Source organism: Gekko japonicus, unplaced genomic scaffold (genome assembly GCF_001447785.1).
Source record: "Gekko japonicus isolate JY-2015 unplaced genomic scaffold, Gekko_japonicus_V1.1 scaffold1996, whole genome shotgun sequence".
Lineage (NCBI taxonomy): Eukaryota > Metazoa > Chordata > Lepidosauria > Squamata > Gekkonidae > Gekko > Gekko japonicus.
The window spans coordinates 267,089-280,843 of record NW_015160894.1 but is presented as its reverse complement, the minus strand read 5'-3'; the positions used below and the strand labels follow the sequence as shown (position 1 = coordinate 280,843).

General features: G+C 46.6%; 1 protein-coding gene across 1 annotated transcript in view; it reads right to left on the bottom strand.

Moving 5' to 3' along the window:
* Window positions 1-13,525, bottom strand: part of LOC107120885 (zinc finger protein RFP-like) — a 24,612-nt gene extending 11,087 nt beyond the window's left edge. Inside the window, exons 1-2 of the mRNA XM_015423651.1 lie at window positions 13,112-13,525; window positions 9,193-9,288 (exon numbers count right to left, since the gene is read on the bottom strand). Coding sequence (XP_015279137.1) covers window positions 9,193-9,288; window positions 13,112-13,525 — 510 coding nt within the window. The remainder of the gene's footprint in view (window positions 1-9,192; window positions 9,289-13,111) is intronic.
* Between the last annotated feature and the right edge of the window lie 230 nt (window positions 13,526-13,755).

Sequence of the window (13,755 nt, the reverse complement as noted above, 5' to 3'; positions counted from 1 at the left end):
GAAAGGCAAAGCCTTCTCTGGATCTCTGAGAGTCAGTGCTGAAATGAAGCTTCTGGCCTCCTTTTATACAATATTGGTTCCATACATTTCGATAGAGCCATAGAAATCATAAACTGCATCAATTAATCTAACTGCCCTGTTAATATGGGCCATCAGGGCCTAGGAGATGTTCACATATTCCAGAGGCAATGGGGCACCCTGATGCTCCTTTGCAAAACAATGCAAGATAGCATTCGAACCTCTAAATGACAAAGACAAGAATGTTACAATTTCAGGATGTTCTTTGTTCTCTTGACTCAGGTCAGACAGTCAGGCACTGTTTGCTGGCTGGAGGTGAGATGTGGGGTTCTACCTGTGGGGAAGCCTTTAGTCTTGTTCTTTAGGTCTAAATGTTTCCAAATTCTTTAGGTCTAAATGTTACCAATCTCTTTAGGTCTAAATGTTTCCAAATTCTTTAGGTCTAAATGTTTCCAAATTCTTTAGGTTCATGAATAATGTAATGCAGATCTTGGTTCCTGTGTAAGATGGAGGAAAGACATCTCTTGAGACAAAGGCCTAGCAAAATCATGTTGGGGATCATGTTCACTGTGCTGCTTGGAAAGTTACAGAAATAGAGGAGAAAAGAAACACCATTATTTCTTTATAAAATTAACTGTATAAATGGGGTTTAAATTTTCTGAACCAACTATTTTATTTTTCTAACAGCTTCCAAAAGGTTGAGGACCCCTCACCCCTGCTTAATGGGATGTTATTGACCTCCATGACATTATAGGTCTCAGCTGACCCTTTGCATGCATTAAGCTTCTATTGAAGGGTCAGGACATTTTATCCTGGGCTTGTTGGTGACCCTAGGGGGGTGCATTGTGTAACCATATGCCCTGTGTGACTGGCGAGTTGCAATCCCCAATTGGGGGCAGGGGATCCCGTGGTTTGGAGTTTGGAGTCCCTCCCCCTGCTTCAGGGCCGTTTGAAAGCAGGGGGGATGGCTGTTGGGTGCTCCATTATACCCTATGGAGACCAGTCCCCATAGGGTATAATGGAGAATTGATCTGTGGGTATCTGGGGCTCGGGGGGGGGGCTGTGTCTGGAGGAAGAGGCACCAAATTTTCAGATTAGCTAGTGGTGCCTCTCCTGAAAAACACCCCCAAGTTTCAAAAAGATTGGACCAAAGGGTCCAGTTCTATGAGCCCCCAAAGAAGGTGCCCCATCCTCCATTATTTCCAAAGGAGGGAAAGCCTTTGAAAGGAATGCGGACCCTTGTCGGCCTCACCTGGCAACCCTAGTGACATCACAAAAGTAATGTCACAGCATGGCTCATGGGCGTGTGTGTGTGGGGCTAGAGAGTGAATGTGGTGGCTGAAAGGGGGTGTGAATGGGGTCTTCCGTTGCTGGCTTGCCTTGTGCGGTCAGCATGGCTCATGGACGTGGATGTGTGTGGCCGGAGAGTGGATGTGATGGCTGAATGGGGGTGTGAATGGGGTCTTCTGTTGCTGGCTTGCCTTATGCGGTCAGCATGGCTCATGGGCGTGGATGTGTGTGGCCGGAGAGTGGATGTGATGGCTGAATGGGGGTGTGAATGGGGTCCCCATCGAAGTGGTACCTATTTATCTACTTGCAATTTCTTGCTTTTGAACTGCTAGGTTGGCAGGAGCTGGAACTAGAGACGGGAGCTCACTCCGTCATGCGGCAACTCGGGTCTTGAACTGCTGAACTACTGACCTTCCACAGCCTGCAGTTCAGCGTCTTAAGCACTTGAGCCACCGCAGCTCCTTGTTCCTTAGGGCAGAGCTTTTCTGAGAGAGTGGTTAGAATATCACACTGGGTCGCCCCACTAGTATTTTTATTCTTTTTGCAGAATGTAGCATGGAATGGCTGTGAATCTCAGCAACTCTCTCGCATAGAAATGGAGCTCCGTGGAACTTCTTCCCTTTGAATGTTATGGTATTCCCAGTGGTTTGATGGAGGGCCACACCTGCCCCCCCGAATGGCCACCCCGAATGGCCACCACACTCCAGTGTTCTTAGATACCGCTGTTTTTCTTTTCCAGTTCCAAATTTGTCATGATGGATACCCTCTGGCACACTTGGATTTCAGTGTCATTTAAAAAAATTAAAATAATATATATTTCAATACTATAATAGTAAATATGCATTTAAAAGTGTGTTGTATAATGGCATGCTGTATTTATGTTTTGTTGTTTATAATTTTTTTTAAAGTGTGTTGTGTATACGTGTGCTATGCTTGTTTCTATCAGTTTTTCACTGTGGATTAAAAAAAGAGGACTTTGTAAGGGTATTCAAAATTGTTATCCTCTTCTATTTTGGGATCTAAGTGTTGGAAATATGGGTGCTGCAAGGTCTAAATTTAGTCATTATAGGGTTAATGTGCTTATCTTGTGTGCTCTTGTTTAGACTGACCTGGACAGGAACCTGGCAGAAAGCCCGGGAAACTAGAGCCTATTTACTAACAATCATTGGTTAATGCATCCAGGTGATTTCCTTCTAGGGGTCAAGAAGGAGGAAGAATCTCCATTACTGTCTGTCTGTTGCTGTAAAGATGTTGTTTTATAGATTTCCTGTGTACCCTTCCCTTTAGAAATAAAGATTTTTACACAGAAAGAAAATGCCTCTTCTTCAGTGAACAAAGATCCATTGCAAACTCTGAATATTTAACTATTTTTACCAATTTCCCAACAGTTAGGGATTCCAGTTTTGGTTTGGGGAAAATTTGGGGGGTTTGGGGGGGGGGAGCCGGGGGGGGGTGGGGTTTGGGGAGGGGAGGGACCTCAGCAGGATATGATACCATACAGTCCATTATTCAAAGCAGCTCTTCTCTCCAGGGGAACTGAATTCTGTCATCCTGCTATCATCTGGAGTTTGGCACCCCTAGATCCAGTGCACGTGACTCTAAGATTCAGCTCTATATATGTTCATGTGTTTTCCATGGGATTGTTAAAGGTGGCACACCTCAGGAGGGTGTTTTGGTTAATATGAATTCTAAGTTGGTATGACCTTACTTTTGTATTTTCTGCCTCCAGTCTGAACACAGAGGTTTTGCTGAGTAATCATGAGTAGCATTGGTTGAAATACTCGTCTTCCACGGATTTGTCTAATCCTTTGAAGCCATGGACAGTTGTGACCACAACCACATCTTGTGGCACCATGATGATTTAAAGAGGTTTATTGAAATATAAGTTTTCAAACACAAGTTAAACGTGTGGAGTGTTTAATGTCCTCTGCTGAAGGAGACACTGCTACCTCTTGCTCTCTTAACATTAGAAAGTTCCTTTTACTACTTAAGCCAAAATCTACAACCTTGTGATTTCCACCTTTTTGTTGTTCTCCCTTTTGGAGCAAGAGAGTCTGTCAATATCAATCTGTGAATCTCTCTTGCTCCAGAGGAGTGGTCTAGAACTAATGGGTGGAAATTTTCCCTTATTAATAGCAGGAATAGTTTTATAGATATGGTTTCCCGCTAACTAACAGGACAAACTAATGTTTCAAATCTTCCACAGAGGTACGAGTTCAAACTGATTAAGAGACAGAGTTTGGTAGGAGAAATCTGATCATTTCTTTCTCTCCTTGTTAACTGCCAGTATTTCCTTTTATAAAACAGTCTTGATACACACGGCTTGTTTATCTGTTAAATTTTATTCCGCCCAAATACCGAGTGTGGCATATGTGATTCCCTTTTTCTCCAGTTTTATCCTCATACCTACTCTGTGAAAGAGTTTAGACCAAGAACAAGCGAGGTGTATGACAGAGGAAATACAAGGAGATTTGGGGGGTGAGATTTGGGGAAGGGAGGGACTTCATTGAGGCATAAAGCCATAGAGTTCACTTCACCACATCTTGTGGCACCCAGTGTGAACTGACCTCTTCTGTCCCCTGGAGGTCAGTTGTAATAGCGGGAGATCTCCAGCCACCACCTGGGGGCTGGCAACCTCAGCAGTGCAGCAGCCCCAAGAGCTTGTTTCCCCCACCTGAACCTTTTCAGGTGCAGACCCCCTTCCCCCGGCAGCTGTTCATATACTTAAAAAGGCACAGGGCAGGGAGACAAGAGCTCCTTGGGCCACCATGCTGAACGCCTGATCTGGACCAGGCAATTCTTAAAGAACGACAAATGTGTTTAAAATGGCATCAGCAGCCACGATATGTATCACTTGTATCTTGGCCCTATTTTTCCCTCAGAAGCTCAGGGGGAAGCACATTCTTCCTGTCTGCGGAAGGAAACAGACTTTGCAGAGCACAGATGGTTTCCCTCAGAAGCTCAGGGGGAAGCACATCCTTCCTGTCTGCAGAAGAAAACAGACTTTGCAGAGCACAGAGCTCATGCTTGTGACATCATGACTTCACTTTCTCCATGCCTCCCCTTTCTTGTACCAGTTTTTTTTTGTTCTATGTTAAAAAAAATTAAAATGAACCTTTAAGTGAGTGAGTTTTAAACAGGAGAGGAGACTGGATTTATACCCCACCCTTTACTACCCAAAGGAGTCTCAGAGCAGCTTACAAGCTCATTTCCCTTCCCCTCCCCACAACAGACACCCTGTGAGGTAGGTGGGACTGAGAGAGCTCTCTCGAGGACTGCCCTTGAGAGAACAGCTCTGAAAGAACATATGACTGACCCAAGGTCACACCAGCAACTGCGTGTGGAGGAGTGGGGAATCAAACCCGGTTCTCCCAGATTAGAGTCTGCGCTCTTAACCACTACACCAAACTGGCTCTTGACCACTACACCAAATATGAATGTGAAGGATTGTTTTTAAATAAAAGAGGTGCAATCTAGCTAAAGTAGGGGGAGGTGCGAGGCAGACAAGTTTACAGTGGCTAATAGGCATGTGTCTCATTGGCCCATGTATCAAACAGATGCAGAGTCATGGATGGATGGGATTCCAAAAGCAGAGACCACGGGAACCACAGCATCTCCAGCTCTTTCGGTTTCCAAGTGGCAGTGGCTGATTCTGCATTGGCTTTTCCCTCTGTTGTTTTAAAAACCCACGCTGAAACAGGAATTCCCCTCTGCACTGCATGCTGCTTTAACTTCCTTTGATCATCAGATTTCATGGTACCCTCCAGACTGTATGCCACTTTCGAGCTCTTTGAGCTGTTGGATCTTAGTGAACCTTCTGCATAGATTTATGACCACTTTATTGCCATTCAGGGGTGACTTTGCAGTCAGTACGGTGTTGCCTGGAGGTATTTGGATGTGGTTTTGAGCTACACTTTCCCCTCCCAGTTGAGAAAATGTGGAGCGAATACTAGATTCAGAGTCGCCCAGTGAGTATCCTCCAGGAATTTATCTAACCCCCTTTTAAAGCCACCTGTGCTTGTGGCCATCCGTGCTTGTGTCCTGATTTGTTCACTTCTTTTATGCCCTTCTTACTCCATTTTACACCACCAATAAATTCTGCGGCATTGGTACGCAACTGGCACAAATGTAAATATACACTGACATGTATAATTATAAAGGGGGGGGGTTTCCACCGTCCTCGGAAGTTTGCTCAATTTCATGTTCGTTGCATCTATGACATTGTCTAACCATCTCATCCTTTGCCATCCCATCTTAAATTCCGGGGCATTGGTATGCAACTGGCACAAATGTAAATATACATTCACCTGTAATTATAAAGGGGGGGAAATGGCTACAAGGAAAGAGAAAATGGGGCAAAAGTAGAGACTCATGGCAAAGGAGAAGCAAAGTTGCTGCAAGGATATTGGAGTCAAAATGATGGCATTGCAAAATCTGGCATAGTCCCTGGTCTTATTCTCCACCTCCCCTTGGCCTCTCACATCTGTTTTGTTTGTCTGAGGGTGGCTTCCCGTGCCAGAGGTTAATGTTGTACCATAACCATGTCTGCATTCCAGCGGCCTTGAGAATGCACTCCAAGAGTGGGCTCACATCAGAAACTGAGGAGGAGAGATCCAGGTTAGCCGTGTTGGTCTGAAGCAGCAGAACAAAGTCTGAGTCCAGGGGCACCTTTAAGACCAACAAAGGTTTATTCAAGGTGTGAGCTTTCTTCAGATACCACTTGCACATGAAAGCTTATACCATGAATAAAATTTTGTTGGTCTTCAAGGTGCCACTGGACTCAGACTTTGTTCTGAAGAGAACCGAGATCATGCCTTCTGTTATTTCGGTATGGAATGCAAGTCTAGGGTCGGTCTGACTATTCAGAACTAGCTACATTACAAAAATAAATAAAAGAGACTCCCGCCTTATCTGATGTTGCTCCACTTTCAGGGGTGACTTTGCAGTACGGCTTTGCCCGGAGGTATTTGGATGTGGTTTTGAGCTGCACCTTTCCCTCGGTGTTGAGAAACTGTGGAGTGCGGGACGCAGAATCGCCCTATGTGGAGCAGGACTTTTCCACTTCCCCCTCCTTCTGAGCCTGTTCAACACTTTGAAATTTTGGTCTTGGAGGTCAGGGAGACAACCCCCCCCCCCAAAAAAAAACCCAACGGCATAGGGAGCCAAGTGAAGGATTGAAAGTGGGAAGGCAGAAATTGCTGCTCCCTCTTCTCTAACCCGAAATGCCAGTTGTCGGGGGGGGGGGGGGAACTGTGCAGCTGGCATAGAAGCCATGGTTGGTGCCCTGCTGCAATCAAAGGGAAATGTGGAATTTGTTCCGTTTGGTTTTGAGAAGTGGGAACGGCATCATGGATTGACCTGTGTAGCCCTGAGCTATTGTACTTTTACTTAGAGCCTTGGTAATAATCCAGAACTGGATGCAATCAAACTAGAGATCAGCATTTAAGTAATTTGTAAGCTGGTGAGAAGTTGTGCAATTAACCTCAGACTCTGCCAACAGCTCTGGGCTGGCAGCAACCAAAGAGGAAACATGCAATGAGTTATTACTACTACCACTGTCTGAGGCGTTTGTGTAATTAATGGGATGAGGTAAGAGCCGATAACCACATGTTACATTCAGTTGAGCAGCAGGAGGACTATATTCACTAGGTCCTCCCATAAATAATAATAATGGCAGTTCAAAGCACTGCAGTACCTTACTGTGGTTACCCTTCTAACAATCCTATATGGTACATGTTGCAAAGGGTGTGTATGGGAAGGTGAAGTGACTGTGGCAGAACTTGAGATGTGAACCAGGGACTACATGGTGTCTAATTTGATCATTATTTAGGGGAGGGGCCATGGCTCAGTGGTAGAGCATCTGCCTGGCAAGCAGGAGGTCTCAGGTTCAGTGCCCAGCATCTCTAGTTAAAAGATAGTAGGTGGTGTGAAAGACCTCTGCCTGAGACCCTGGGGAGGAACTGCCAGTCTGAGTAGACAATACAGACCTTAATGGACCAATGGTATGATCCAATGTAAGGCAGCTGCATCTTTTCAATGCAGTAAGAAAGGGCAATTCATTTGGAGGATGTTTCTAACAGTTCAGTATTCTGTATCTTCGATGCAATTTTCAGGGTATGGCTCCGATCCTGCAGTAAATCTCCTCTGAGGGAAAGGATTTCCATCAACGCAGTGGGACTTACTCACTTCCTCCCTCCTGTTACAGCCGCAAATGCTCCCCCCCCCGATTTTAATAAATAAAAAACAGACTTTTTTGGGGAAAGGGAGGTATTTAAGGTTTTTATCTTATTTGTTTTCCACTTACGTGTTTCAGTTATTGTCTGTAAGTGGCCTATAGTCAAGAGGAAAGGCGGGGGAGAAATATTTCAGTCAATAAATAAATACGGGACGGGGGCTGTGGGTGGAGGTCTGCAGAAGGGAAAGGAATTGGCGTAAATTGCCCTGCTCTCATTCATGGAAATTTCCCTTGGGATCCAACCCATAATCTTCTTGATCCTTTGCTGAATAAGGTTTTCGATGTTTCTGATAATCAGACAATTATATTTCTTGTAAAGAACAAATTCAAGTGTATAATGTCTAGAGGAGCTGTACTGCAAGAAGATCAAATCAGTCAATCCTAAAAGAGATCAACCCCGACTGTTCCCAGGAAGGCCAGATACTGAAGCTGAAGCTCAAATACTTCTGCCACCAAATGAGAAGGGAGCACTCACTGGAGAAGACCCTGATGCTGGGAAAGATAGAAGGTCAAAGAAGACGGGGACAGCAAAGGATGAGATGGTTAGACAGTGTCATCGATGCAACGAACATGAAGTTGAGCAAACTTCAGAGGACGGCGGAAGACCGGAAGGCCTGGCGGGAGCTGGTCCATGGGGGCGCGAAGAGTCCGACTCGACTGTGCGACTGAACAACAACAACAACTGATAATCAGAGTGGCTATCATTAAATCAAATGCTGTTATGTTATTACTGTTTCCATTTCCAGGCAGAAGTCATCTTGGCCATCTGCATGTTTCTGGCTCATATCTGCTGCTATATAATGTATGGTGTTTTCTCTCTCTCTCTCTCTCTCTCTCTCTCTCTCTCTCTCTTTTAAGTGATTGTTCCCGCCTTCTGGCTTAATGAAATTCATTTTATATTCCAATCTCCATTTGATATGGGTAAAGTGTCCTAAAGACCTGACCTAGATAGCCCACGGTAGTCAGATCTTGAAAGATAAGCAACATCGGCCATGGTTAGCACCTGGATGGGAGAGAGTCCACCAAGGAAGTCCAGGGTTGCTACACAGAGGCAGGCAATGGCAAACCACCTCTGAACGACTCTTGCCTTTAAAAGCTTCTGAGGTCGCCATGAGCCAGCTGTGACTTGACTGCAAAAGCGAAGTGTCCTACAGATCCCACAGGGGCCGCAGTGGCTCAGAGGTTAAGATGCTGAACTGCAGACCAGACAGGGTTTCGGTAGCTAGTGCCGCGTGACGGAGTGAGCTCCCATCACTGGCCCCAGCTCCTGCCAACCTAGCAGTTCGAAAGCAAGAAATTGCAAGTAGATAAATAGGTATCGCTTCGGCGGGAAGGTAACAGCGAGCTGTGCGGCTTGGCATATTAGCCATGCTGGCCACATGACCATGGAAAAGTCTTCGGACAGCGCAGGCTCTTTAGCTTGGAAACGGAGATGAGCAGTGCCCCCTAGAGTCGGATTTAACTGGCTTTTGAGCAAGGGAAACCTTTACCTTTTTACAGATACCATACTACCTACATTTATGCCAAACACCGAGATGCCTGTTCTTTAACCACCTAACTCTTCATTGTCTGAGGGAATAAGACTCCCCTGGAATCTACAATTCAACACTGAGCATCAAACTGTTCTTGCAGTAACAGAAAAAGCCTACCAGGCACTTCTGGCTTCCCTGCTCTTCTGTAATTTTCTGTTCCTTGAGCCTCTCTCTCTCTTTCTCCAGAGATAGCAGCTGGTCCTGGATCTTCTCCTAAGGAAACAGAAAACGTTGTTATTCTGGGGGCGATTCTGCATTGGCTTTTCTTTCCGTCGTTTTACCAAACCCACGCTGGAACAGAAATCCCCCTCTGCATTGCACGCTGCTTTCACTTTCTTTGATCATTGGATTTTATGGCGCCCTCTGCACTGCATGCCACTTTTGCGTTCTTTGATCATCGGGTTTTATGGTACCTTATGGCCGTTCAGGGGTGACTTCACAGTCAGTACGGCATTGCCCCAGGGTATTTGGATATGGCTTTGAGCTGCACCTTTTCCTCCGATGCCAGGTGCAGAATTGCCCTGGGAGAGGTCAGCCCTTCGATCCATCTGATGGTGGTGCAGGAAAGTGCCGTCAAATCACAACTGACTTATGGCAACCCCCCGTAGAGCAGGGGTGGCCAAACTGCAACCCGGGGGCTGCATGCGGCTCTTATACAGTCTAATTTAATGTTAACAAAAACCAAATATCCATATTTTCCCATAAAACCATGTGTGTACTATTTGTTCATGTCCTGCGGCTCTCAAACCTCCGACGTTTATTCCGTGTGGCTCTTACGTGAAGCGAGTTTGGCCCACCCCTGCCACAGAGCTTTCAAGTGTGGCTCTTACGTGAAGCAAGTTTGGCCCACCCCTGCCACAGCGCTTTCAAGGCAAGAGATGGCTTGCCATTGCCTGCCTCCGGGTCCTGACATCTGATACCCATTCAGTTTGGTAATGGACGAAAATGATTTCGAGTACCTGCTACAAAAAGAGCCCACCCATTCAGGGATTTTTCTTAGAAAATCACACCCAGTTTGGTAATGGACGAAAACAATTTCCTGTGTGGTGCAGTGGCTAAGAGTGTCAGACTAGGATCTGGGAGCCCATGGTTTGAATCCTCGCTCGTGCCATGGAAACTCACTGGGTGACCTTGGGCCAGTCACACATTCCCAGCTTGACCTGCCTCACAGGGATGTTGTGAGGATTACAACGAAGGAATGGAGAATAATGTAAGCTGCTTTGGGGAGAAATGCAGAGTAAAAATGATGTAAATAAACAATAAATGCATTTCAGGGTTTCCTGCGATTGGCTGAGAAACCCTGGGGTCTTCTCCATGAGTTAACCTTTTCTTCCCTTCCCTGCTTTTTGAGAGACATTGGGGAATGTTATTAAGGACTTCAACAGATAGCCAAATCTTTGTTATTGTGCATGCTCAACTACAGGCAACACCGGTGACAAACTCTGGAAGATTATCATCCACAACCTGTTCTTAAGCTTACTGTCTACATGTAAATGACCAAGTGAAGAAACTAAATGACAGGGCGCAACTAACATATGGCAATGGCCAACCCCTGTGGGGGGGGGAGGGTTCAGGGTGAGAGATGAGCAGGCCGCCTGCCTCTGTATAGTTTGGTGTAGTGGTTAGAAGCATGGACTCTAATTTGGGAGAATCAGGTTTGATTCCCCACACCTTCAAATGCAGGTGCTGACGTGACCTTGGGTCAGTCATAAGTTCTGCCACAGCTGTTCTTGAAAAAGAGCAGTTTCTGTCAGAGCTCTCTCAGCCCCACCTACCTCATAGGTGTCTGTTATGGGGAGGGGAAGGGAAAGGAATTTGTAAGCTGCTCTGAGACTCCCTTGGGTAGTGAAGGGTGGGGTATAAATCCAATCTCCTCCTCCTCCTCTTCTTCTTTCAGAGCTGTTCTCTCAAGAGCTCTCTCAGGCCCACCTACCTGGCAGGCTGTCTGTTGTGGGGAGAAGGGAAAGGGATTGCAAGCCGCTCTGAGACTCCTTCAGGTAGTGAAGGTAAAGGTAAAGGTTCCCTTGCTCAAAAGCCAGTCGAATCTGACTCTAGGGCTGCGGTGGTCATCTCCGTTTCAAAGCCGAAGAGCCAGCGCTGTCCGAAGATGTTTCCGTGGTCATGTGGCCGGCATGACTAAACACCAAGGCACACGGAACGCTGTTACTTTCCCACTGAAGTGGTACGTATTTATCTACTTGCAATTTCTTGCTTTCGAACTGCTAGGTTGGCAGGAGCTGGAACTAGAGATGGGAGCTCACTCCATCATGCGGCACCCAGGTCTCGAACTGCTGAACTACTGACTTTCCACAGTCTGCAGTTCAGCGTCTTAACCACTTGAGCCACCGCAGCTCCAGTGAAGGGCAGGGTATAAATCCAATCTCTTCTTCAACCCTGGTCTTTCATGGTGGTCTCCTGTCCAAGTACTGACCATGGCCAACCCGGCTTAAGCTTCCAAACTTTTAGATGCTCAGGCTAGTCTGGGCTATTCGGGCTGCTAAAGAGGAGAAAAACTGACCACCCCTCCAAGGGATACTTGGGTATTGCCTGCTGAGTGCCGATATTGGTATGGTTAGCTTGGGCATTGCATGCTCAGCCGATTCCTGGCGGCAGTTGGTAGTTTTTCTCGGCTGGGCTAGCCTGCCAGCCCACATTTCCGTGCGCCTGAGGAAGTCGGCTCTGACTCATCATAGCTCATGCTGAAATAAATGTAGCCTTTCAGCAGCTACCTGATTCCTGTGTCGTTTTGCCACGATAGACTAACAATGCTGCTCCTCTGAGATGATTGCCAGCCTGCTGTTACCGAACCACTAGAAAGAGAAGGAGGGCCCCAGCTATGCAATAGTTTGGATTCATGCCCGTGATCCAGTCTCCCTTCCCCCTATTTCTGATGGTGTATCCATAGAAACTACCACCCATGTGAGATATTCTGTGGCCTCTCCCAGTCTGTAGTAATTCTTTAAATCTCTGTGAGAAAGGCACACTAAAAAACAAGTGCTGCACAAGGTAGAGAAGAAGAGAAGAGAGAGATTGGATTTATACCCCGCCCTTCACTACCCAAAGGTGTCTCAGAGCGGCTTACAAACTCCTTTCCCTTCCCCTCCCCACAACAGGCACCCTGTGCGGTAGGTGGGGCTGAGAGAGCTCTGACAGAAACTGCTCTTTTTCAAGGACAGCTCTTCTCAGAACTATGGCTTGCCCAAGGTCATCCAGCCAGGTGCGAGTGGAGGAGTGGGGAATCAAACCCGGTTCTCCCAGATTAGAGTCCGCACACTTAACCACACTACACTAAACTGGCTCTAGAGGAGTGTGTCAAGTGATATCACCGCCCGTGTCTTCTCCATTAAGAGCCAGTGTGGTTGCACTGATTACAGTGGCTGATTCTGCATTGGCTTTTCCCTCCGTTGTTTTAGGAAACCCACGTTGGAACTGAAATTCCCCTCTGCATTGCATGCTGCTGTCACTGCCCTTGATCCATGGACTTTTTGGCATGCCACTTTTGCTTTCTTTGATCATTGGGTTTTATGGTAGCTTCTGCATAGATTTATGGCCGTTTTATGGCCCTTCAGAGGTGACTTTGCAGTCAGAACAGCATTGCCCTGAAGTATCTGAGTGTGGTTTTGAGCTGCACTTTCCCCTCCCAGTTGAGAAAATGTGGAGCGAATGCTAGATCCAGAATCACCCAGTGTGTCAGACTAGTATCTGGGAGGCTCAAGTTTGAATTCCCATTCCTGCCATGGAAGCTTGTCAGATGCCCTTGGGCCACTCACCCTCTCAGTCTAACCTACCTTGCAAGGTTGTTGTGAGGATAAAATGGAGGAGAGGAGAATGATGTAAGTCACTTGGGGTCCCCACTGGGGGGACAAAGGAATCAAATAAATAATTAAATGAAGAGAGACACCTGAGCCTATCTGCATAGCCCCATTCTGAGCTTCGTTTCTTGGTCACTCTAAAATATGATGCAATTTTGGGATGATGGGGGGGGGGGAATGGCCTTTGTAGAACGGGATTCCCATCCAGGGCAGTGCTTTCCTACCTTGAACTCTTGGGAAGCCTCCTCCACAGGAAGCACGCTGTGATTTTGGTGCCTCTTTGACCTGTCACACACCACGCAGATGGGGGCTTCATCGTCCTTGCAGAAGAGTTTCAGGGGTTCCCGGTGCCTCTCACATATTTGCTTGTCTCCTTCTGCTCTTTCTCCCTCCTGGTATTTCTTGATTATTTCTGTAATGTTTGCCAGGGGCTGGTTTGGCTTGAAGTTCCTCTTCTGAACCGTTTCGCCGCACTGAGGGCAGGAAGCAGTGCTGTTAGATTCCCCCCAGCACTGGGCGATGCAGGCTTGGCAGAAATTGTGCCCACAGTCGATAGTGACTGGATTTTCGAAGTACTGGAGGCAGATGGGGCACTTGGCTTGAGCGCGGAACTCCGTGACGAGACCCCTGGCTGCCATGGCTAATGCTCCCTGAAGTGTATTAACAGCCGTGGTTTCACTTCAAATTTCAAACGGTGACTGGGTGTTTCCTTTCCTGGAACCAGCCCAGTGTTGCCTCATTGGCACATTTTTGAAGAAGTCCCTCGTTGTGTAAAACAAAGTAATTTTTGAAAAATCCTTGCCTTGAGGAAACCTTGCGAATATTCTTGTACTTAGTAACTGGCAGAGAACATAAGAGAGTCTGGATG